Consider the following 23,904-nt stretch of genomic DNA (forward strand, 5'->3'; position numbering starts at 1 on the left):
CAGATACAAGGCAGCCTTTGGCCGCCATACGAAGGAGAGGCAAGAACACTGAGGGAAAGCTTCACTCCTGAGGTCCAGGAATGCAAAGCCTGCCTAAGCCTGAGGCTGCCGAGACAACAGAGAACCCACCCTGCCCACACCACGAGCCTACCACTAAGTAACAAGCAACAGCAGTTTACTGCTGCTGCAGGAGCAAGCGCGTGGAGACCTCCTCTGCGACACAGCACTGCAGGAACTGCCAGAAGCTGAGGGTGGGGGAGAAAGGCTGAGGAAAACTAGTTAGTCCCAGCTCTCACTGTAAGCACAGGCAATTATTATAATTCATAACAATAATATTTAATTATTGATTATTATAGTTATTAATACTGGAATAATTTGACGCTGTGGAGCACTAAAGGTAACAGTAGCAACACAAACCCAAATTTAGCTCAACTCCTGACTAGACCAATTCAATCCCATACACACTAACAGCCTGATGGAAAAACAGGCATGCCTATTTCTGAGCATAAATGTTATTTACCTCAGTCTGTGTTCTTCCATATACGATGTTCAGCAATCAATCAAAAATCATGAGACAGGGGACTTCCTAGGTGGTGCAGTGGTTAAGAATCTGCCTGCCAATGCAGGGGACATGGGTTCGATCCCTGCCCCAGGAAGATATCACGCGGAGCAATTAAGCCCGTGTGCCGCAACTATTGAGCCCATGTACCGCAACTACTGAAGACCGCATGCCTAGAGCCCATGCTCCGCAACAAGAGAAACCACAATGAGGAGCCTGTACACCACAATGAAGAGTAGCCCCTGCTCGCGGCAACTAGATAAAGCCCGTGTGCAGCAATGAAGACCCAACACAGCCAATAAATTAATTAATTAATTTTAAAAAAATCATGAGATTAAAAAACAACACCACCACCACCAACAAGAGAGAACGCAATCAACAGAATTAGACTCAAGGATGACTCAGAGGCTGAAACTATCAGGCAGGAGCTTTAAAATAACCACCATTCTTAATATGTCAAAGAATACAGTGGAAAAAGTAGACAACAGGCATGAATATAAGAGCAATTTCAGCAGAGAGATGTAACATAAACGAAAGCCAAATGGAAATGGTAGGATTCAGCAGCTGATGAGATTTTGAATTAGGTGATCTCTGAGCTACTTTTAACCCTGACATTCTAGGATTCTAAGACCACCACTTCAAGAAGGTAAGAGAGAAAAATCAAAATAACGAAATGGATAGTTCACATGGAGAAAACATGAGGTAACTGATAATCGCACACTTGGAAGTGTTCCCTCACATCTTCAATTTAAAATATTTTAAAAATGAGAAATTACTATACACACCTTTGGTTAGAAAGTAAATTCTATTAACCTAAAGACAGACTGTCTGCTTTGTTTATTTTAAATACAAATAGGAAATCTCTAAATTGTCTTGTCTTTCAGAAGCATGGCATACTGCATATTTCCTTTTTCTTAGAAATCCTCTCCATTTTCATACCTTATTTATAATTCTAACTTCAAACAATCATCTAAACTACTTACAAAATCACATTTAATCTTTAAGAAGAAAAATTTTGGCCTGAGGTATATCTATTGGATGACTTTTAAGAGCTGACATTTATGACACAGAAAGAACAGGTCTTATACTTAGTAGGTATTAGATAAACGTGTGTTCAAAGAAAACAAAAAGGTAAAGCTCTTTCTCTCCTGGCAGGTGTTCATTTGATAATTTAGGATTATCATTCCTGTTGGTGATTTAATACCATCACTAAAATGACAGTAAGGAGTTTTTTATGAAGGCATAAATTCACAAGGACAAACAAAATAATGGAGACAACAGCAACAAAATTTTGGAAGTTGCAAAGATAATCAATGGCAAATGACTTAGTTGACCAAGAAAGCTGAGTTCTAAAAAGCAGTGGGAAGGCAGTAAAGCAAATCAATCTATAATGCAGAATCCTCAAGATATCAGGAATTTGGTGGCATAAAGAATCTCTGAAAATGGGTATAAAGATAGGACTAAAACCTGAAGAGCTGCTTGTCATTTTTGGTAAGAAACAAAGCCCCAGGTCATCGCTCTGCACAAACAGGGAACTAATGTTCCCCACCCCAGAAAAAAAATCAGAGGTGTATCCTCCAAAGAAAGCTGAACAGTGGGTCTCTAGACTAGGGGAGAGTGGACACATATGAGGGTAAAGGCACGTTACTCTAGCTGACACCTCTTCTGTACCTGAACGTCTCAACCTCACCTGTCTCTTGTTCCAGCTGTGCAGGGCTCTAGCCAGCTGGGCACCTCGCCTCCCCCCGTGTGACTCCCACTGCCTTTCCTGAGATGTAACCACTGAAATCATTGTGAAACTCTTCTCAGCGCCCATATCACACATGTACAACCTGAAAGGGAGGAGGAGCTCAGCCCAGTGGGGCAAACTTTTGATCAAAGGGGGAGTGGAGACAATGGATAAACTCCCTCCCCTTCCTTACCCTGAAGGAACGGTCCTGAGATACAGTACGCGCTTCTCAGGAGTGGGGTCGCGAGGAGCGACCAATCCATCCCACTGCGAGGCACTCAGCTCAGCACGTTCTCATGCATTGGCTCTGGTTCCCTCACTGCTCCGCTCACCTGTTCCTCACGCCCCCTTTCTGGGCCTGTACCCCCCGTCAGACCAAATCACAAGTGCCTCTGCTTCCATTTCTGTTTAAATAGTTGGTACCAGAAGCAGTCCTAGAAAGCATTATTCACCTGATGAGGCCCCACTGCCAATAGTAAATCACCAGTAAAAATAATCCTAAGTGCTGATAATAAGTGCTATTCACCATCAGCACTCAGCACATAAGTGAGAAAGGAGTCCCTGCTCAGAGAGGAAATGGCTTATATGCCAAAAGGACCTGAGGAGAAAATGTAAATTAAACCATTTTCCAATTGTTCGTTGCTAGTGTATAGAAATAAAATTGATTTTGGATGTTGACTTCGTATACTGCAACCTTGTTAAACTCACTGATTAGTTCTGGTATTTTTTTTTTAACTCCTAGGATTTTTTCTGTGTAAATGATCATGTCATTTACAAATAAAGACAATTTTACTCTTCCCCGTCCCCCTCAATCTGTCTTTTATTTCTTCCTTTTTCCCTACTGCACTGACCAGACATGACATATGATGGGGTATACGATGAAGACAAAACTGCATCTGCCAACAAGCAGGAGTTTAGAAGCAGACCTGTCCCCAGTTAAGCCTCTAGATGAGAACCCAGCGCTGACTGACACTCTGATTGCAGCCTTCCAGGGGACCCAGGTAAGCCATGACCAGAATCCTAACCCACAGAGACTGTGAAATAACAAATGTATGTTGTTTTAAGCCACTAAATTTGCGGCACTACTGCTTATACAGTAGGTTTGTACATTTATGAGAGGGAGAAGCAGAATAGAGAAAGGAGGAAATGCATTTGATACTCTAATAGTACTTTCTACATCTAAATACAATGATTTAAACACTATCATTTGTAAGATAAAAAACAGAGTTAGAGAAGATCAGATGATTCCTTTCAACTTTTATTTGTCTGAAAGAGAAAAAGTGAAGAAACATTTACGTGGCTTACTTCAAGGCATATACAAGCTGTAACAAATCTTATAAACGCAAATGAAAACAGCTGGCCTAATACTTTTTAATTTATTTTCATGGTATGTTTTGTTCTGCTTTTCAGTAATGAGCACATTTGCATTTGAGAACTGTACCAAGTTCTCTGAAATGCAAGCAAAGCCTTCCAATCACCTCCACTGACCACCCCTCTGGGAGGAATAAGAGCACACTGGAGGACAGCCTACTCTGTTTCTCCTCAAAGACTCCAAAGAGAAGGACGTTCAATTACACCACCTTCAGGTGCTCTGAAATACCACAGTCAGACAGCTGGTTCTGTGGGAAATGCACGAACGTATGTAGTCTCCTATCTGTTTGAAAAAGCTATTGCCTCCTGTCATTACACCCTCTCTTCCAGTCCCCAGTAATCATCCCCGTAGGGCTTCTGTGAGATGCAGGAGCAGTTAGGGTTTGCGTGGTCCTGTCAGTTTTGTGTAAATACTATCTCCAGCCCTGGAAATGATTTCAAAAGATAGCCCAGGCAAACCTTCATTCTTAGAAGTTCTGTTTTCTGCTTTAATATATTTTCAGAATCAATAATTGGTATAGCATGGGCAGTTAACGTAGTCTCTACCTCCTTGTGTTTTTCGCAGCAACGTGTGTATGTGCGTGTGTCTTTTGGTTTTTGCTGTAAGGTGGCCCTATAAATTAGGTCATGAAGGAAGTCACTGGAAATCAGGATGCAGTCTCTGAGAAGAATGATGTAATATATAGTGTTCCTTGTTGCTGACCAAGACGCTCAGCTTAAAATAAAAAATTTATGAGTAAAACTTCGTTATAAAAAACCAAACGAAATAATTTAAATTCTCATAATTATTAAAATTAGGAAAGTGTTTCACATATTTTAAATTTGTCTAAACATATACATATTTAGCACACAAAAGCCTTGTATAGTATGTGTTCGATACAGTAAAATAATTCCACACACTATTTAGGTTTATGTTTGACCTGAAATTTATATGCTAGCCAAAACAAACATTTAAATATTTAACAAAATTGTTTGCCTTTAGAGAATTTAGATAAAACATTATGTGTATATGGAGTCAAGGAAATGATGGGTGACAGCCAAGTAGGGCCATCTCATTTTTTTTAGATTTCAAAGGTAGTTGGAAGTAATCTTTTTCTTTCATCACATTTCCTTTTAACAAGATCATTTCTATACAAAGTGGAGCCACTCCTGTCATAAATAATAAAGTAAGCAAATAAACATTAAGAGCATCTGGAATTTGAAGATGTTACTAAGAACTTTAATTATGATAATTTAAGAAAAAGAAGTTTTTAGGATTATCCTTGACATTATTTGAATATTCTCTCTATATTAATAAGCATGTGTGTGTGCCAGACACAGAAGGAGCAACAATCGGGGGGGGGGGGAGAGGGAGAGAGAGAGAGGGGAAGAGAGAGAGGGAGGGAGAGGGAGAGAGAGAGGGAGAGAGAGAGGAAGAGAGATGGGGAGAGGGGGGGGGAGAGAGAGGGAGGGAGAGAGAGAGAGGAAGAGAGATGGAGAGAGGGGGGGGAGAGGGGGAGAGAGGGGGGAGAGAGAGAGAGAGGGGAAGAGAGGGAGAGAGTGGGGGGGGGAGAGAGGGAGAGAGAGGGAGAGGGGGGGAAGAGAGGGAGAGAGGGAGAGAGGGGGGGGAGAGAGAGAGGGAGAGAGAGAGAAGGAGGGAGAGAGGGGGGTTAATTGAGTGTGTATACGAAATGAAAATATGTTTCAAAATGGCAGCCCGTGGGGCTGAGCATAAGGGGTCTGGCAGAAACCACGGCCTTGCTGGAGAGGTTTAAGGACTGACCATGTGGATGAGATTCAGAACGTCCCGTTTTTTTAAATGCTTTGGCCTTCTTCCCTCCCCTGCAGCTTCCTCGTATCACTGCCCAGCACCTGCAGTATGGTATCCTCCGGAATACATAATAAAGGAGAATTTAAGGCCTTCAGGAAGAAGGACAGGACTAGTAACCTTCATGACACTCCTCAAAGGATAGAAATGAAACAGTCACCCTTCCCGCAGAGCCTGGCCGCTCTGACAGAAGTGAGGACCAGTGATGCGGCAGCTGCAACCCAAGAACGCAGAGCTGCAGGAAACCCCAAGATGGCCATCCCAGCCCCTCTCTCTTGCCAAACCTGGATTCTCTTACCTGCTCCTGGAGCCTCATGTTATCCCACACCTTGGTGCACACCATACACTCAAACGCGTCGATGTAGTTGTCCTGCCTGACGTCCTGCACCCCCCATTTCCGGTCCCTGAGAGTGGTGAGAAGTCGCTGATTCGAGATCTCACCCTTCAGCTTCCACTCTATGTAGGCCTGGTACAGTCTGTCGTCGTGATCCAGCTGTCTGATGTAACTTGCCAGTTCTCTTGGGTGAGAAAATTCTGATACCAGGATAGCACTTCTATCACTTGGAAGCCAGTCTGCGATGCTGGGGGATCCGTAATACACAGGGACCACCCCCAGTTTCAGAGGTCTCCAGAACTTCTCAGTGATGTAGTCATTGCAAACCGCATTCTCAAAAGCAAGGATAAACTTATACTGGGCGAGGATCCTATAAAAGCCATCGGCGTCCATAGAGGCTGGATTGTTCAGCTGCTGAGGGAGATCTCTGTTTCGCAGACATTCACCGTAGGAATCGACCTCAATGTATGTCATCAGCTCTCGAACGTAGCTGTCTCTGTCTGAGGGTGGGTCACAGTCGGACTGTACGTACACCAGAGGAGCAAGGCTTTTTCGGAGGTTATTTTTGGACCGCAAGGGAACTAGGTATCGGAGTGACTTCAGGACTTCCGTGCCCTCCAGGTACTGGGTAGTTAGTGGCAGGTGGGAATGCCGGCTGAAGGTGGCCGTGTAGTTGAACAAGGTGATGACTGGCTGGTGAAAGAGCTTATAGTTGTTTTTCGGAGACTCTTCGTGGAAAAGGGCCCAGTCGTGATGGGCCTTCCGAGGCAGAGGTAAGCTATCTATGCTAAAGTCAGTACCTAGGGGATGAAAAGATAATGTTAGTACGTCCAAAAGAACTCTGGGTTTAAGTTTGAGTCTCCTGGTAAGACTAGTATACAGAGGAGTTTGAGGCTATAAATAAGAAGCATGTTAACAGTGTCTGCAAATGCCTGGCAGTCAATCACGAAGCTTTCACCCCAGAAACTGCTCCGGGAGAGGATAACCCAGGAAAGGGACCCCCTGTCTCTCACTTTATGAAAAGGGAAATGGAAGGAGTGTCTAGCCTGGTTCTAAAGAATTTATTCCACTGCCTCCTGGCTCTTCTTCCCAGAGGCACTGCCTAAGAGAGGGAAGGAGAAATGAAGAGGTAGACAGTTTTCAAAAAGAAAAGAGCAAGAGAAAGGAAGCCAAAAAGGGGAAAGCAACCAGCCTGGCAGATTGATTAACTGAAAAAAAAAAAAAAAGTGAAATCATGCAAAAGTAGCCAGAACAAATATACAGGATAGATCTTTTTTTAAAATCCAAAATGATCGATTTCAACAAAGTGCAGTGAATCAATCTTAGTCAAAATGGTAGACGAGGCTTTTAAAGACTTAAGAGCTGATAATAGCACTACGTTACAGACTGCTGCAGGATGGACGTGAATTAACAAGCACATCAAGAAGTAAAGAAGGCATCACAGGATTACAATTATGAGTGATTCCAGCTTCCACAGGATTAATTGGGGAAAGCTTTGAAACATGATAATGTGTGGACAGAAATGATGGATGTGTAAACCATTGTTTCCTGACTGTGTGGGTGGAGACCCCATCAGAAAGAAGTTATTTCTATAACTGAGAGAGAAGAATTAAGACAGTATCACAATTACATAATACAGAATTTCTAAGGTGTTACAGACACTGGTGATTTTTTGGCCCAGTGATTTGATTTTTTAAATACACGAAAATGGCACACACACACACAAATCCATCTTCTAGCATCCACTGTGAAAAAACACACCAAATAAATTCTTCCAGCATAATAAAATATATTCTCTGGTCGAATTCATAAAAATTAATTATTTAATGCCAGTGCACACTCTCTCAAATAAATATATACTCTGCGGTGCCAACAATACATTAGTGAGAAATCAATTAATCAAGAAAGGCTTTTAAACAATTAAAAACATAATAAGATTATGCTGGAGGACATATACTGAACTCAGAGAAATTGCTGAAGAAAGTATGTGCTACTGTCTTGATAACAGGCGTCTATGCTCAATGATCAGGTGTGAAAGACTAACATCTAAAACTGGTCCTATATTTGTTTACTTGGCATTTGCTACACTGGACCTTTAGCATCAAGAAAAGAATCTCATCCACACACCTGAAATGTAATGGCATGTAGAGTTGGATGGCCTGCAATGGTTAATAGGCAAACATGAGGACGTGGAAGAGAACCTGAGAAAAGCAATTTATCGCACTGAACTAGCTGCTGCTCATAAAGGTTCCAGGCTTGTCAAGTGCCCAATGACGGGCACTGAAGGCATAAACTTGAGTTCGAACATAAAGCTTCCACTGAAGGCAGAGCAGAGAATCAAGGCCATCTGCCTTGGAGAGGAAGAACCAGAGTCCAATCGACAGGAATCAGAGGCGGGGATCCAGACATAAGATTAGAGACTGGACGGGATCTGGTTAAAACTAAAGCGGGTCTAGAATTAACTGGGGGACCAGGCACAGGTGCCTTGAGTGAGTGACTCAAACACCAGGGGCCGTCTGCCACTAACTGTTATCTGGCACATGGGTGACTCTTAATCTGCCTCACCCTTGGTTGCCACAGCAAAGATCCAAAATACAGAGCAAGGAAGCAGAAAGACACAAAACCGCCGGTGCTCCAGAGACTGGAAAGAGGCTGCCTTTCATCACTGCTTGGCTACATCAGTAAAGTAGTAAAAGAGGAACCAGAAATGGCTAAGTCGAGACCTTTTCACGGCCAATGTCTAGGTCCCTGTGTTGGTAACAGGAATGAGACTTGAAACTGGTACCAGTTACAATGAGCTTTTCATTCATTAGAACCAGGAGGTGAGGGCTTCCAGGCTCATTATACCTTCAGCCAAGTTGCTACTGGAATCTCAATGTTGGGAAGAAGGAGAGAAGAGCGTAGGGTCCCTCGCCTGTGCAATCTGCAGCAGCAAAAAAAAGCCTGCAGAATCTAAGCAAGGAACATTTATCTATACTCATGCCCTAAAAAGCAACACAGCTTTTTTAAAATGAGAGCATGAGGTTCTTGTACATCTGAATTCTGCTTCATCTGTAGGAGTGGGACTGTCTTTAATAGTGGGGTGGATGCCTCTTTAATAGAGAGGAAAGTTAAAGGGACTTAACGTTTCAGAAATAGTTCCCATTATTTGCTACTTTAAAAAGTATTTCCTAGTTGCTTCCCTAAGATATACACACACACAATCACATTAAAATAGGTTTTTCTTTTAAATCAAATTCTTCCAAACTAAAATTCTCTGAGGAAGATTAAAAAGCATATGTCTTTTTGCCCAGCAAGCTCCTCCTCTAAATTTAGAGCTTCAGATGCTAAACACTCAAGAATTCTAAAATTAGAACCAAAACAGATCTAAAATACTCCACTGAAGGTATCACGACCTAGAATGTGAGTGACAATATTGAGCAGTTTCCAAAAGGTTTTAGATGTGGCTCAGCAAACAGCTGAGTTATTTGGCTCTTTCTGACTCCAGAGCAATGCCCACTATAACAAGGGTTGGAACCGGGGTCTCTAAAGAAATGAAAATCAATTGAACTATGATAAATCCATAAGAATGTGACTAACGTGTGTGACTGGTTCAGCAGTTTTATACAGCCATCTTCACTGGCTCTTACATTTAACAACTTCAGATTCAAATGTTCATTTCTCTGGGTTATCTTGTGTTTACTGAATACTGACAAATTCATCTGTTCCTTTAACAGCTGACCAACAGATCTTAAGCACTGAAGTGCACTGTAAAGGGAACTGCAACTTGGAGCACAAATGGAATAAAATTAACGCTGGCAAACGGTGTCAGATTGCTGACGATGGGGACTGAATCTGAAATGGCAGAGAAGCAGCGGAGTGACCATCCTTTATGATATGTTTATGTGCTCCCTTTCTTCTGCAGGAACATACACTCTTCTTTTATTATTCCCACACCAACTGGTAGAAGCAGAAGGCAACACACGTTATTAACCCCACTCTATGAAGAAAGTTTAGTCTGAGTCATGTATTTGCAGTTCAAGGTCCCTGGTGGGGACCAGAATTTTCAGGCTGGCTAATGGCAAAGGAGCAGGGAGATCACTGGCCCCGCGACAGGGCTGACTCTGCCGCGCAACTTGGCACTCCCAAGACCTCACAGAAACAGTACCCAGCTTAAACCCAGTCCCCTTGGGAAGAGGCATGCCTTAACTCAGAAGAAAGAAATGCTCTCACACAATGTCCCCCAAAGGGCATCTGTTTTTAAAAAAGAACCTCTACTGTAAAACGGTGTGTCCCATACAATGTGATCCCGCAAAAATACCCCAATAGAGGGATCCAAAACTTTGGAGGAAAACCAATTCAGGCCAAGGGGCTAGCTGATAATATTACCATCTGCACAGTTCACTGCTATTTTTAAAGCCATTTCACATGAATGTTTTAGGCTTACCCTCCTAGCCCCAGCAGGTCATTTATTTTCTCTCAGATTCTAAGCGTTAACTAAAAATGCCATACCTGCACCTCTGCAGACAGCCTGGCTCTAGCCAGTTCAGAGGGGCTCTAACTTCTACAACCTTATTCTTCCCTCTTCTCCCATCATCTCTTTTCATAAGTCCGTTTATCTGCCCCTTAATCGATTCTATGTCATGTAGCCCTCTCTCAGTTACACATGCTCAACGAGGCATCTGTCCATTCTACCCTTGAGCATGGAGGTTTCTCGAGCCCCCTTATGGAGCCTGTACTGCAGGGCAGTCAATAACTCTGTAACCCCCTTCCTAACGGTGCAGGGCCAGAGGCAGGAGTACAAATAGAGTCCCGCCCCCCATATGCCTGAACATTTAAAGCCTATAAACCAATCTAACAAGCTGTTAAATGTTTTACCCTTCTACCTTTACATACATACACATTCATGATTTTTTTTAAATGTCCAAAGCAACAGTTCACAGCAAATATGGATAACATTTATTCAAAATTAACACCATTCTCTGTCAAAAACCATGATTCTCTTGGGGGCTTGGCCTGGGGTGAAAAGAAGGGAAGGGAGGGGATTCTTCCTCACTTGCTGACTCACCCTCACTGAATCCCTCAAACCTTCCCCTCCATTCACTCAGGACACCACAGAGGAAACAGCCGTTTGCTCTCTCTCCGCGGCGTCTTGCCCTCTGCCCTCACTGCCCAGCTGCCTCCTGAAGCTCTTGAGTTTGTTGTCTATAAGGTTTCTCCTCCACTGAAAGAGTCCCCACCAGACAACCTCTGCCCCACCTTTCAAGTCCCTCAAAGGAACCTGCAGCTGGAAGGCCAAGTTCAAATTCAGAACTCTCAGACTCCTCTGAGTTTCAGGCTAGAACGCAGTGGTACCCGCCCCCGTTCCTTCCACCCCGGGCTCTGTCCCACACTGTGGGGACCCTGCGCACACGGACACGGACACTTCAATCTGCAAGTCCAAGTTCCGTCCTGAGCCCTCTTCTTCCTATGCCTCCAGCTTGGCCGTCCACCTGCCTGGCCTGCAGAGCCCAGTTTCAGCAAAGAATCCTGCTATGTTGGTTTAGTGAGAACGCCCCACCCTTGATGTCTGATCAAGGTCCTCATCCCCTACACTCGATGGCTAAGTCCTCGGTCTGCCTTCAGCAAGAATCCTGTTAAGCCAGTTTAGCAAGAATCTTCCTGCCCTTGATATCTTCTTAGTAATTTTCCCTCTGCTGACCCCCTCACTGCTCACTGGCTATCAGTCTGCAGCTGTCTTTGCTGGACTTAGGAGTTGAGCTCAGTTCTATACTGAAGTCTCTCTCCTCTAATACAGACACTCGAATAAAATCTATCTTGCTATTTTTAACAAGTGTCCGGTGCAAAATTTTTCTTTTACACCCTCCTGGACATCCTCCAAACTCGGGGTGCATACTAACAGCCCTGTTTGTCCTTGGGAGGATAAATCAGAGCAGCGGCCAGTGCAGCCTCTGGAAGTGGGCTCCACCTTGGGCTGGGAATTTGGGGATCCTGATACGTGGAGTGTGATGCCTAAGAGGGAAGGCGTGGGCTCTGTGGCCACAGGTGAGCAAGTGACCTTGGTCTGTGGGGTCTTCACCCTGTATGAAGGGGCACGACTGAAGGAAGGTCAGAGTAGACTCCTCTTGAATGAGTTTAAAGATTCCAAATTTAAGCTGCCAGTCATCCTCCCCAAGCATGGTTACTGGGAGGCTGAAATTCATGCTCTGAACTAAACAGGGGCCTGATGTATCTTTGCTGATTCCTTAAACCAAGGGTACAAATTCAGATTTAAAACCTCTGAACAAGGACACCCAAAACAGTTGAGAAGAAAGAGGGGTGGGTGGGGGGGTGATTACTTCCTTTTAGCCCATTCCCTCAAAGTGACTCTTTTTCAATGATTCACTCTAAAACATGCCGACGTAACTACTGTTGTTCCATCCCCACTTGGGTTTTAACTACACTTACCTACTGATGGATCCTGAACCCATACTCTCTCCAGACTGTTCCCGCGAGCTGCGACCGGATATCTAATAGCATTCTGGAAAAGTCCACTTGGGTAGCCCAGAGACAATCACAAAGCATGGTGCCCTGACTAAACTAGCCATCTTGCTCTGAAACATCTTCCTTTTTGTGTCTTCTTTTTCTCTACCAATATCACCACCAAGGTTGGTCTGAACCTCTTAGAGTGAGCTAGGTATTCTACCTTTGAGTATAACTCTTTGTTTTTAATTTTTTAAACACAGATCTCAGGTACACAGAATTAGAGTAATCATAACCTTTGGTACATGACATACTTCAAAGAGCCAAGTACAGAGCCTCAGAAACTACATCACAGGTATGTGGAATCCTCCTAACTCCAACACATGACTCTGGAACACAAAGGGGCTGCTGCCCAGAGCACTGCCCCAGGGACCTGAACAGTCCCTAAAGCTTTCACGTGCTGGACCAACACTATATGTGATCAGATAAAGTTGCTTTTTATGTTCATTCTTTTTCCCCTGGAATGACCTGAAATATACCAATTCAACATTCCTGTGAGGAACAAAACATCATGTACATGGAAGATTTTTTATTTTTTAAATAACTTCCACCAAAATGGATCCATGGATCAATGTTCTACCTAAATCCATCATGAAGGCTGAGAATTTAAAGCAGAGCCCTTCCCTCTGGTGGAGACTAATTTCTTCAAGCTATACCAGTGTTCCTCAGCCTTCCTTTGGGATTTCAAACACCAGGCTTAGTATTACGATGTTTTTGTTTTTGGTTTTTTTTGGCCCAAGATTACAGTGCTCTCAATTAAACCTAGGTTCATAAAGAGCAAGGAGAGATTTGAGCTCTTTTTCCTAAATGGAGGTCATGCTACCCATTTCCTGGTTAGCTTCTCATCTCCAACCCACCCTGGTGTGCTCTGCTCTGTCTAGCACAGGGCTGAGACCCTGCAAAGCTCATTTCCCAGATTCCCTTGCCAACTGGCTTGAAATTAGGTCCTGCCAATGGGAGCACTGTAGGGAGACTGAAGGTGGGACGTAGAGAAGGCATATCTTCCTAAAGCCTGGTCACGTAGCAGATAAAGCAGCAACAGTGGGGACTGTGGTTGCACAGGCTGCAGCAGAGGCACCTGCTATGCTGACAGTGGTGACAGGCACAGCAGAGGTGGCAGTGACCTGGCAGTGCTGGCTCACCTCCAACAGCAGAACCTCAGAGAGCAGCCATTCTGCGCTCTGGGTAAATCTTTTTCTCCCTGTGCTTCTCCAGCCCAGGCGTAGTGGTGGTTCCCTGCAATCATACAGTTTAAACAACCTTCCTCTCCCTTCTTGTGCTCCACTAACCCTTCAACCCCTTTGTAATCAATTCCTACTGTTCGAAATACCTAGAATAACTTGTATTCCTATCAGACTATGATTAATACAGAAGCTCATTTCCAAAGCTTGAGATTTCCATCTGATTGTAACTTTTATTCCAAGTTTTGTTCCAAGTTTTCTCTTGCTTTGTTTCTCCTTGATTTTTCTAAAAATATTATGTTTCTTTACAATTCTACCCCCTTGTTACCACCATCCCAGGCTTCTATTTTCTCCTTAGAGAACCACCTTTCTGTTCATCTCTTAGTCCATCTGGTGAGACTGTGGAAGCAGAAAAAACGTAAGCCTCTTATTTAAAAAGGGAAAATATAAAATCAGAAGATGAGACTCCCTTTAAGAAAGGAACCATCAAATTACTTGAAAACAAAAGCACAGTCCTCATTCAGGTACTGTGTTGAAAATTCCTTCTCTGAGCTGCTAATTAAAATATACAGAATACTGATGGCCCAGGTAGCACAAAGAATGATGAGATGGAGGTGAAGGTCTTCCGTGAAACTGTATTTGACCACATTCTAAGTTTTATCACAAATTGCAAATCCTCTTCATTGTGTTTTTGGCATTTAATGTACAAAGAGATAAAGACTTCCTTGTTGCTAAAAGATTTTATTAGGGAGTCTTTGACCCATTGGAAAAGAACATTTCTCTGGCCAAAAGATGTTAAAGCTTATGAAACAATGGACAAAACATGGTTATTGTGGGAGACAGCAATAGTTCATAAATCACATCTATTGTTAATCACCTCTGCTGTAGCTAAACTCATGGTGACCTCCACTGAGTCTGTTCTCATTTCCTGCCTTGGATTAAATCATAAAGCTCAAACACCTTTAGTTTTTGAGATAAACTATTACAATTGCTACTTCCTTGCCACAGCTGTCTGCAATAAGCTTAACAGCAAATTAAAGTACCTGACAGTTTCTAAATCTAAACCAAAAAGCAAATTCTGTTTCTTGCACAGAAATAATTAGAAAAAGTGAAAATTAGGTGCTGTCAAGACAAAGAAGAAACCAGAGCAGGAATAACAGTTTGCAATGCAGCCCAAAGCACTGCCCTCCCCCTGGGGAGACAGGAGCTGATGTCACCGGGGCTTGTTAGCAATGCCACTTCTGCGAGTCCTAGAATGTTCTGCCAAACTCCGACAGGAAATTTTCATGGCCCTGGTTAGGGCTTGTGGTATCTCTCAAAGCATACGAAGAATTTACTCTCCGTTTCTAACAGCCACATTAGGGTGTTTCTACATCCCACATTCTGCTTCCTTCCACTACAGGCAACATACATAGAAACAGAAGACTCCACCATTAACTCAGAGAAATCCAGCCACCCCTAAAAAGCAAGGTTTTGCCGAATCTTCCTATTTGGAAGACATTAAGCTGGGAACTCTGGGGCTTCAAAGATGAACAAAATAAGCCCCAGGGATCTTATGATTATAAATAAATATTAAACCATTAGCTGTAATTCAACATGGAATAACACAAAGGCAAATAGCTATGGCAGGAGAAAGAAAGGAAGAGACTGGTTAGAGAGCTTAGAGCTGAATTTCTGATAAGTACATAAAAAAACCCAAGCAATTAAAAAAATCTAAATATCAACTCAGGGCAAACAAGAAAAGTAATCAGTGTACCATCTGACTCATCTATGAATATCATTTGAATAGTCACATAACGTAGGGTGAATATTGATCTATCAAATACGGTAATAAAAGTGGAAGGCATGGATACTAGAAAGTAGAGTGTGTGTGTTGAGCAGGAGAGAGTAAAAGAGCAAATCCTAATCTTCCAAGATAGAGTCAGTAGGTAATGCCTAATAATGAAAATTCATGAAGTAATAGCCCCATGTTATTTAGAGGTCTGGTGATAATAACCGAAGGAGTCAGATAAAAGGTTTGAGTGGTAATGTCAGGGGATAGCCATTTGCTATCTAAACTTGGTGTATGTATGCCTTTGATAAAAATTAAAATGAAGTGAACAAAAGATTGCATAAGAAAAGTGTCTCCCGGGCTTCCTAGGTGGTGCAGTGGTTGGGAATCTGCCTGCCAATGCAGAGGTCACAGGTTCGATCCCAGCTCCAGGAAGATCCCACATGCCGCGGAGCAACTAAGCCCGTGTGCCAAAAAAAAAAAAAAAAAAAAAGAAAAGTGTCTCCCTCCCCATCACCGAGACACCCAGCTCTCTCCTCTGTGTTAGCGGTTTCTTTTATGTTCTGCATTTTTTAAAAAATGGATGGATGGCTCTTTCCTCAGCTGCCGCTAAGGTGCTCGGTCCTTCCGAGGAAGCTAAGGCCGCGTCGGGGTGAGGCCATCACTTCATCCGGCGACTAGCACCGCATCCGGCAGTCCCCGCCTAGCCCTTGTCCACGCCATGGCCTCCGTCTCGGAGCTCGCCTGCATCTACTCGGCCCTCATCCTGCACGACGATGAGGTGACGGTCACGGAGGATAAGATCAATGCCCTCATTAAAGCAGCTGGCGTAAATGTTGAACCTTTCTGGCCAGGCTTGTTTGCAAAGGCTTTGACCAATGTTAACATCGGAAGTCTCATCTGCAATGTAGGGGCTGGTGGACCTGCCCCAGCAGCTGGTGCTGTACCAGCAGGAGATCCTGCCCCTTCCACCACTGCTGCCCCAGCTGAGGAGAAGAAGGTAGACACAAAGAAAGAAGAATCTGAAGAGTCTGATGATGACATGGGCTTTGGTCTTTTTGACTAAACCTCTTTAGTAACACGTTCAATAAAAAACTGAGCTCTTAAAAAAAAAAAAAATGGATGGATGGATGGATAAATGGATGGGTGGAAGGAACTAGGGAAGGAAGGAAGACACATTTAATTGGATCTAGGAAAACTAAATTATAAGATGTACCATTATTTTTTGTGTCATTAAGAAAAATGGACTTCTGGACTTCCCTGGAGGACCAGTGGTTAAGATTTCACACTTCTGCTGGAGGTGCGGGTTCAATCCCTGGTCGGGGAACTAAGATGCCACATGCCACTCAGTGCAGCCAAAAAAAAAGAAAAATATTTCCAATTAAACTATTGGCATAATGCTCCCATATACTGAGAATTTTTATTTATACTTATTGAAAGAGCTCTTTCAGATTTTCTTATAGGTTTTTATCATTTATCACTCTCATGAATATTCAGAAGAATATATAGGTGTAATTGGTTTAAGTATCTAAAATGTCTTCACATTCAGAGTCCAAATCTTCTGAATCACTGTCGAATCTCTTGATGTCTGTTTCTGAACACACTATTTTGTTCTGTTCCATTAAGCTTGCTTGCAATCCTAACACAGCCTTGTAAATCAACCACACGTCCATTAAAAGAAAGACTGCTGGCCGAACAGCACTGCTGAAAAGAGTGCTCCACTATCGTCTCTGAGATTTTTCTCCCAAACCACTGACACCCATTCCCAAGTTCGGATGCTGATGCTTTCTTGGCGTGACCAGAAGGTGTCAAAGAAAGGCTTCCAACACCAACCTGACTCATATTTTCCTCAAATGGCCCTTCACTGGTTTGTGGATGGAAACATCCAAGGGCTGCAGTGGTCCCATCATGCCAGACGGAAGGACAGCCCACAACATCACTGCTGATGCTCAGTGGACAGTGATTGAAGGAAGGCTGGAAACGCAAAATACATGCTGTTTCAGAGATGTTAAATTTTAAAAAGAACAATGTTTTTTAGAATTAAGGAAATTTTTTAACATAAATGAATATATGCTGTCCACACTTCTATGAACCTGGCATTGTCCATGAATCTACCATGGAGATATGCCCATGTCAGGGCAGAGAGGGCTACCCTAGTCTTTTTCACAGTCGTGTAGTATTATTCCATTAAGAATATGCAATCGTTTCAATATTTATTCTCCCAATTTTTCCACTTTGTGGGACAAAAATCTAAACTCTGAACTAGCAACTAGAACTTCAGCACACACCATCCATGCATCTGCCTTAGACTCTTGGCTGGAGGGACATTTTACGGAAGTCAGTCCTGACTACAGCAAATCATCTCCGAGATCACCTCGACGATGGGTGATAACTTAGAGAGGTGGGATAGGGAGGGTGAGAGGGAATTGTGGGAGGGAGGGGATATGGGGATATATGTATAAATACAGCTGATTCACTCTGTTGTACAGCAAAAACTGGCACAACAGTGTAAAGCAACTATATTCCAATTAAGAGCTAAAACCAAAACAAAACCAAAAAACCATCTCCAAGCTAATGACATTCTCTGAAACCAAGGATCAAGACAAAAACTGAGTGCTTTTTCCAAAGCAAGTCTACCCACGAGGTAGATACGAAACTGCCAAATCATCCCGTCCCACTTTGCCTTTGGGTCACTTTTGGACCCTAGTTGGAAGCTACGACCTGGAAGAATAAAGGTTCCTTACAGTCTCTCTCTACCCAAAAGAGAACCGTACAGAATAAAGCACTATCCTCCAGGGAATTACCTGGCAGTCCAGTGGTTAGGACTCAGCGCTTTCACTGCCGGGGCCCAGATTCAATCCCTGGTCGGAGAACTGAGATCTCACAAGCCATGCAATGCGGTCATAAATAAATAAAGCGCTGTTCTCCAAATTAATCATGTCTAGGATACTCCCAGCTTGATTTTCTAATATATATTTTATAGGCCCAGGTTTAATACCATAAACAAATAAAATCCACCCCTCCTATGGCAGTCAAAAAGAGAGAGAGAGTAAATGCATAAGGCAAAGGACATACACACTTTCCTATACCTGTTATTTTATTTAAATTTTTAATCAAATTCCTGGTATAATAAATGCTCGATACGCGAAATTTGATTGCACTAAAAAAAATAAAAGAACAACGAGAGTGTAGAGGAGAGGAGGAGGAGAAAAGTCATCCATATTCCCAAAGAAAAGCAATGTTTCACATCGGCATATATGAGTGTCTGAGTGTGCATGAGTGTGTAAATGTGTATGTGAGCAGGTGTGTGTAAGATTCAAATAACATATTTACTATAACTCTTCAGTAGAGTCACCACTAATATGGCTTGAAAAAAATTCATAGTGATAATTGTTTATGCTGTAATTGTTCATACTCAAAGAAAGAAAAAAGTTGTACCAAAACACACCCTGTCCTGTAGAGACTCTGGGCCCCAAAATCAGAAATGAAAATCCCCTCATACACTCTCATGTTGACACGGGAAGCCTTCCAGGCAAGGCGCCGTGCTCCGTGGTTCAGTATATCCCCCCCTGCCCCCCAAATCTGCAGTGCCAACAGGTGAGCAAAAGTACAAGACGTGGAGTGAGAAAATGAGGATGCTCGAAGAGAGAGGTCATCACACAAAGTCTGGGGGTTGCTGGACGCGCTCGGGTAGGTGAGGTCACAGAGCTTTCAGCAGCCACAGCCGTCAGATGACCACGCAGAAACGGCAGAGTAGAAGGATGCTTCCGGGACATGGTGGACTGCTGAACAAACAGGGCAGCCGACCCCAGGTTTCTGGCTGATTTAAGAAATAAATGCCAAGATTGCCAAGCCACTTTTGGTCATATTTTTCATACTGGCAGCCTGATCCATCTCAACGACGACGGCATTAGTCTGTGGCCTAACATTTGGGAAGTCTGCACGTTGCTGTACTGAGAAGCAATCTTACAGACGAGGCATCCTCCTGCTCTTTTTCTAAAACAAGCTAAATTGCTACTGCCAGTGGACCTGGAGAAGGTGAATGCTTCTGCTGGAAGAGCTTTCCAAGTTGCCCAACTCCTCATTTCGTTGTTCCCTATTCCATTATCTCGTGGTCTTTTGTATAGACCTGAACTATAGCATTTATCATACTCAACTATAATTATGTGAGTAGCTGTCCAGCCCCCCAGTAGACAGGAAGGCTTTCAAGGACCCGCGTCTTGTTTCATTTTTGCCTGCAGAACCGAACATAGTGTCTGGGATGTAGCAGGTACTCAAAGATATTTGAAAAATAAACATAAATGCATTTTTGGTCTTATTTTGCAAACGTCGGACCTAGCTTATTTGGGCAAGAAGAGGTAGAGAAAGAGCAAGAAGTAAAAGTAGAAATTGGGTGCTAACAGCAAGCATGTGTCAAGGGGATAGAGCTCAAATGTGGAACCACTGGAAACTGTAAGAAAAAGAAATCCTAAAATTAAGTCAAAGCATCAAAAGCCCTTTATCCAAGTGTCATCTGCAAATCATACCAATCCCATTACAAGCAAACAGGAATTTCAGTTCGCAGTCCTAGCTGTCTGATTTCATAACCTGCATCTCCACTCAATGACTTCAACAGGTTTCTATAAACATAAAAGGATATACTGGGACTTCCCTCGTGGTCCAGTAGGTAAGATTCCGCACTCCTAATGCAGGGGGCCTGGGTTCAATCCCTGGTCGGGGAACTAGATCCCATATGCATGCCGCAATTAGGAGTTCACGTGTTGCAACTAAGAAGTCTGTATGCCGCAACTAAAAGATGACCACATGCCACAACTAAGATTTGGCGCAGCCAAAATAAATAAAAATAAATAAATCCTTAAAAAAAAAGGATATATTAAGTTAGGGAGAAAGAGGTGAAATGAATTAATGAGAAAGTCACATCATCATCTTAGGACCTTTCTCCTGCCTTATCTACTCTGACAAGTATAGCAATTTTATTTTAATTACTTATGATAATACTTCATGGTAGACTAGTGATACCACCATCTCATCAAAAAAAATTATGAAGTCTTAGCAACACTTTGACATCCAGTTATTAATTCTTTGCAAAACAAAAATTGACAGAGTCAATGACTTAGTCAATGACAAGAATTAGTGAGTTACAAAAATTTTAAAATGGGATAGATTCTTAACTGAGCTTTGGTATGAAAGATCTTCTAGGTGGAGGTCACTTCTGGACTGTTCACATTTTCATCAGTGTTTATTCTATGGAAACATCTTAGCAGTCAGTCATGGAAAATCATTAGAATTCATTCTAATCTTGAGCTCACGCGAAGTCTGTGAAATTATAACTGGCAAGCTAAATCAATAAGCCAAGTGTCTTGTCTTTTCTGAGCTTTATACAAATCGAACATATAAGTAAAATATAAATAAGATTTTATTAAAAGCAGAGCAAATTCTCAGTTTGCTGTTTGAGCTTGCAAAATCTAATCATCCATTTTCATTTTGTTTCAATTTTTTCACATATTAAAAGAATTCAAACTTTGAGGGGAAATCAGTACATTCTTGTCAAGGCCAACTTGGCAGTATGTACCAAATTTTTATTTAACTTATCCATTGACAAGGCAACTCCATTCTCAAATATCTAGAGAAATAAGTATATATGGGCAAAGACCTAAAAGTATGTTCATGGTAATATAACAGAAAAACAGCAACCTAAATAACTATTGACTGGGGAATGGTTAACTAAATTTAATAGTATAGAGATACTACTAAATCAACATAACTTTAAAAATAATGAAGTAAACTGATATAGTCTAACATGACAAAAATCTTTAAAACATATGTTTAACTGGAAAAAACAATATATATCTATGACTCAGTTTAAGAAAAAAACAGACAAAACTATAGGCTGAATTCAATTATACACAAAAATTCTGAAGGATAACCAATAATCCGACTGGGACAGGGATTAAGAAAGTAAGGTTGAACTTTTCTTTTTTGCCTGGTAGATTTGTTTGTTGCTTAAATTGCGTTAGTGATATATTCATGCCTTAATTGTATAAATTTTAAAAATCAAAAAATTAAGGGAAAAAAATGAGACACCTCTTTGAAGAGAAGCATAAAAAATTCTCATAAACTTTGTATAATACATAAAGGCTCGAAGACACAGTCCAAAACTGCCATACCATGGCCAATGCTACTTAGGAGAGATTGCCCTTGGAATCCTGCATGTTTATAATAGTATCAAATTTCAGAATTTATGTGGAAAATTAGGTGGCACAGTTAACTGCCAGGAATTTCATCCACCCTAAAAGGAAAGCAGGCAGATTACAGCTTCCTTGAACACCAACAGGTGAATGTGTTCAGCTAACATCCAGTGAATGAATTATTTCAGATGTAAACGAGAGATTAGCACATATCCTCAGAGAAGTCACGTTAGATCAACGCCTTGTAACTCAGTTGAAGAAGTGGTTGGATTTTTAAAATTAAACATATCAAAATAATCAAGCTGGAGCCCATCAATCCAAGCACCTCGAAATAACAATTATTATTTTAATTTGTTAATCTTAGTGCTTTCAATATGTACTTCACAATTTTTTAAATCACATTTAAAAGTATTAAATGTTGGCCATGTCAGAGCTCTTAAAATAGTATTCTGGAAAGTAGAAAAGTAATGAAACATAGTACATCCTTAATAAAACAGGGAACCAAACTATAAAAAATATTTTTTAAAAAACCAGTTGAGGGATTTCCCTGGTGGCACAGTGGTTAAGAATCCGTCTGTCAATGCAAGGGATATGGGTTTGGTCCCTGGTCCAGGAAGATTCCACATGCCACAGAGCAACTAAGCCCGTGTGCCTCAACTACTGAGCCTGCGCTCTAGAGCCTGTGCTCTAGAGCCTGTTAGCCACAACTACTGAGCCCAAAAGCCACGACTACTGAAGCCTGCTCACCTAGAGCCCATGCTCCACAACAAGAGAAGACACTGCAATGAGAAGCCCACACACCTCAACGAAGAGTAGCCCCCGGTTGCCACAGCTAGAGAAAGCCCATGCATAGCAATGAAGACCCAACACAGCCAAAAAAAAAAAAAAAATCATTTGAAATCAGATAAGTGATGCAAACCCAGCATGCCCTCGAGCTGCATGGCTTCCAGAGAGATTCCAGAGTTGGGTCCCTTGTAGCTGAGCCTCAAGGTGAAGAAACATAAAACGTCCATTTTTCTTGCCTCTCCTCTATTGTGTAGACCCTCGTTCCCTGGGTGCCCTAATGTTCTTTATGGCATTGAGTAGAGAGGGCTAGGGTGACCAACTCATCCCAACTTGCCCGGGACTTCTCCAGTTTTCCCAGTGAAAACCCCATATCCGAGGAACTACCCGAGTCCTGGGCAACTCCGGACAGTTAGTCACCCCCCAGGCCACACGCCCACCAAAGGACAAAATGTCCAGGCCCTCGATAGCCACAGGACGGGCAGAAGAGGCCACGAGTCTTACTGCCTGTCCGATAAGGCTACATCGTGGGCTACAAATCAGAGTTTCATCTCTTTCTGACTGGAAAATAGAGGAATCTTCAGTATATACTGAGAAACAGAAGCCAGACAAAATAGACTTCACAGTGTACAATTCAAATTACTAGCAAAGCTAACCTATGGTGATAGGGATCAGATGGGGGTGAGGGCAGAGCACGGGGAAAGGGGGAGACTGGCTTACAGAGGGGCAACATGAGAAATTTCCGGAGTGGGTAAATGTTCTATATCTTAACTGATAAATTGTCACCAACTGCTGACTTAAAATGTGTGCATTTGTTATATGTAAACTTCACCTTTCAAGAGTTGATTTTTAAAAGAGTGAGATCTTCCATCACCCAAAAGATTCAGTTCAGACCGGAGTAACTCTTTTGGGGATGCTGTTGGAGGGATTGCTGAGGCTTAGGGACGGTCAAAGATCTACGGTCACTCTCAACTCTACACTTACAGGATTCTAAGGGAGCAGCACATTACCCCGGTCCCTAGGTAAAATAAATTCAGAAATTCCCTCAGAGTTTGTGCAGTCCTTCATTACAGGAAATTGTACAGATTCCTCCTCTGGAAATATCAAAAGAAAAGCATAGCTACTGTTCTCCCATTCTACGTTGTTTTGTTGTTGTTACAACTATGAACTCACTGAAAGACTAGAAGACCAGAGGTACAATAGGAAGGGAGGCGGGGTAGATTTCAGGGCCTCTGAATAATGCACTAGAGCAGCCCAACATAAACAGCTTCTAGTACAGAGATAATCCCAGCTATGGGAACCTAATCTAATAAAAATGTGTGAAGTGGCTTTTGTTCAGGAGGTGGTCTCCATTCTAACCTTGAGGCCTTATTTACTTACTTCGAGGAAACATCTGAGAGTTGGCTAGATACTAGGGGGTGGAGGCATAGACCTCCAGGATGGAGGGATGGAGTACCTGAGAGGGGAACAGAGGATCCACACAGATGCCCTTCAATGAATCATTAAGCAATCCTGCCTTTCAAGGGAAACAGACCTTGAGTATTTGATTTTTTTAGAATGTTTTCTTGCCCTGATCCAAGGAAACCAACTTTCTAGTTCTCTACCTCCTCCTTGATTCTAATGCTGCCCAGAGAACTGGTAGGCGCTGCAAACAGTCGGCATCTGAGGCTGGAACGGATG

At 42.5% G+C, this 23,904-nt stretch overlaps 2 protein-coding genes across 6 annotated transcripts in view; one reads left to right on the forward strand and one right to left on the reverse strand.

Moving 5' to 3' along the window:
* Positions 1–23,904, reverse strand: part of FUT10 (fucosyltransferase 10) — a 69,939-nt gene that overhangs the window by 4,634 nt on the left and 41,401 nt on the right. For all 5 annotated transcript variants that reach the window (XM_057697296.1, XM_057697299.1, XM_057697298.1 and 2 more), the window contains one exon: positions 5,765–6,600. In XM_057697296.1, the coding sequence (XP_057553279.1) occupies positions 5,765–6,600 (836 nt within the window). The remainder of the gene's footprint in view (positions 1–5,764; positions 6,601–23,904) is intronic.
* On the forward strand, positions 15,857–16,358 carry LOC130830232 (60S acidic ribosomal protein P1-like). Its single transcript, XM_057697301.1, has one exon. It carries the CDS (start codon positions 15,975–15,977, stop codon positions 16,317–16,319), a length of 345 nt encoding a protein of 114 aa, XP_057553284.1. The 5' UTR covers positions 15,857–15,974; the 3' UTR covers positions 16,320–16,358.

This window comes from Hippopotamus amphibius, chromosome 10, assembly GCF_030028045.1.
Source record: "Hippopotamus amphibius kiboko isolate mHipAmp2 chromosome 10, mHipAmp2.hap2, whole genome shotgun sequence".
In the NCBI taxonomy this organism is placed as follows: Eukaryota; Metazoa; Chordata; class Mammalia; order Artiodactyla; family Hippopotamidae; genus Hippopotamus; species Hippopotamus amphibius.

Bases quoted from the DNA above. Each gene is read 5' to 3' on its own strand.
- LOC130830232 (XM_057697301.1), top strand. From the start codon at position 15,975: ATGGCCTCCGTCTCGGAGCTCGCCTGCATCTACTCGGCCCTCATCCTG.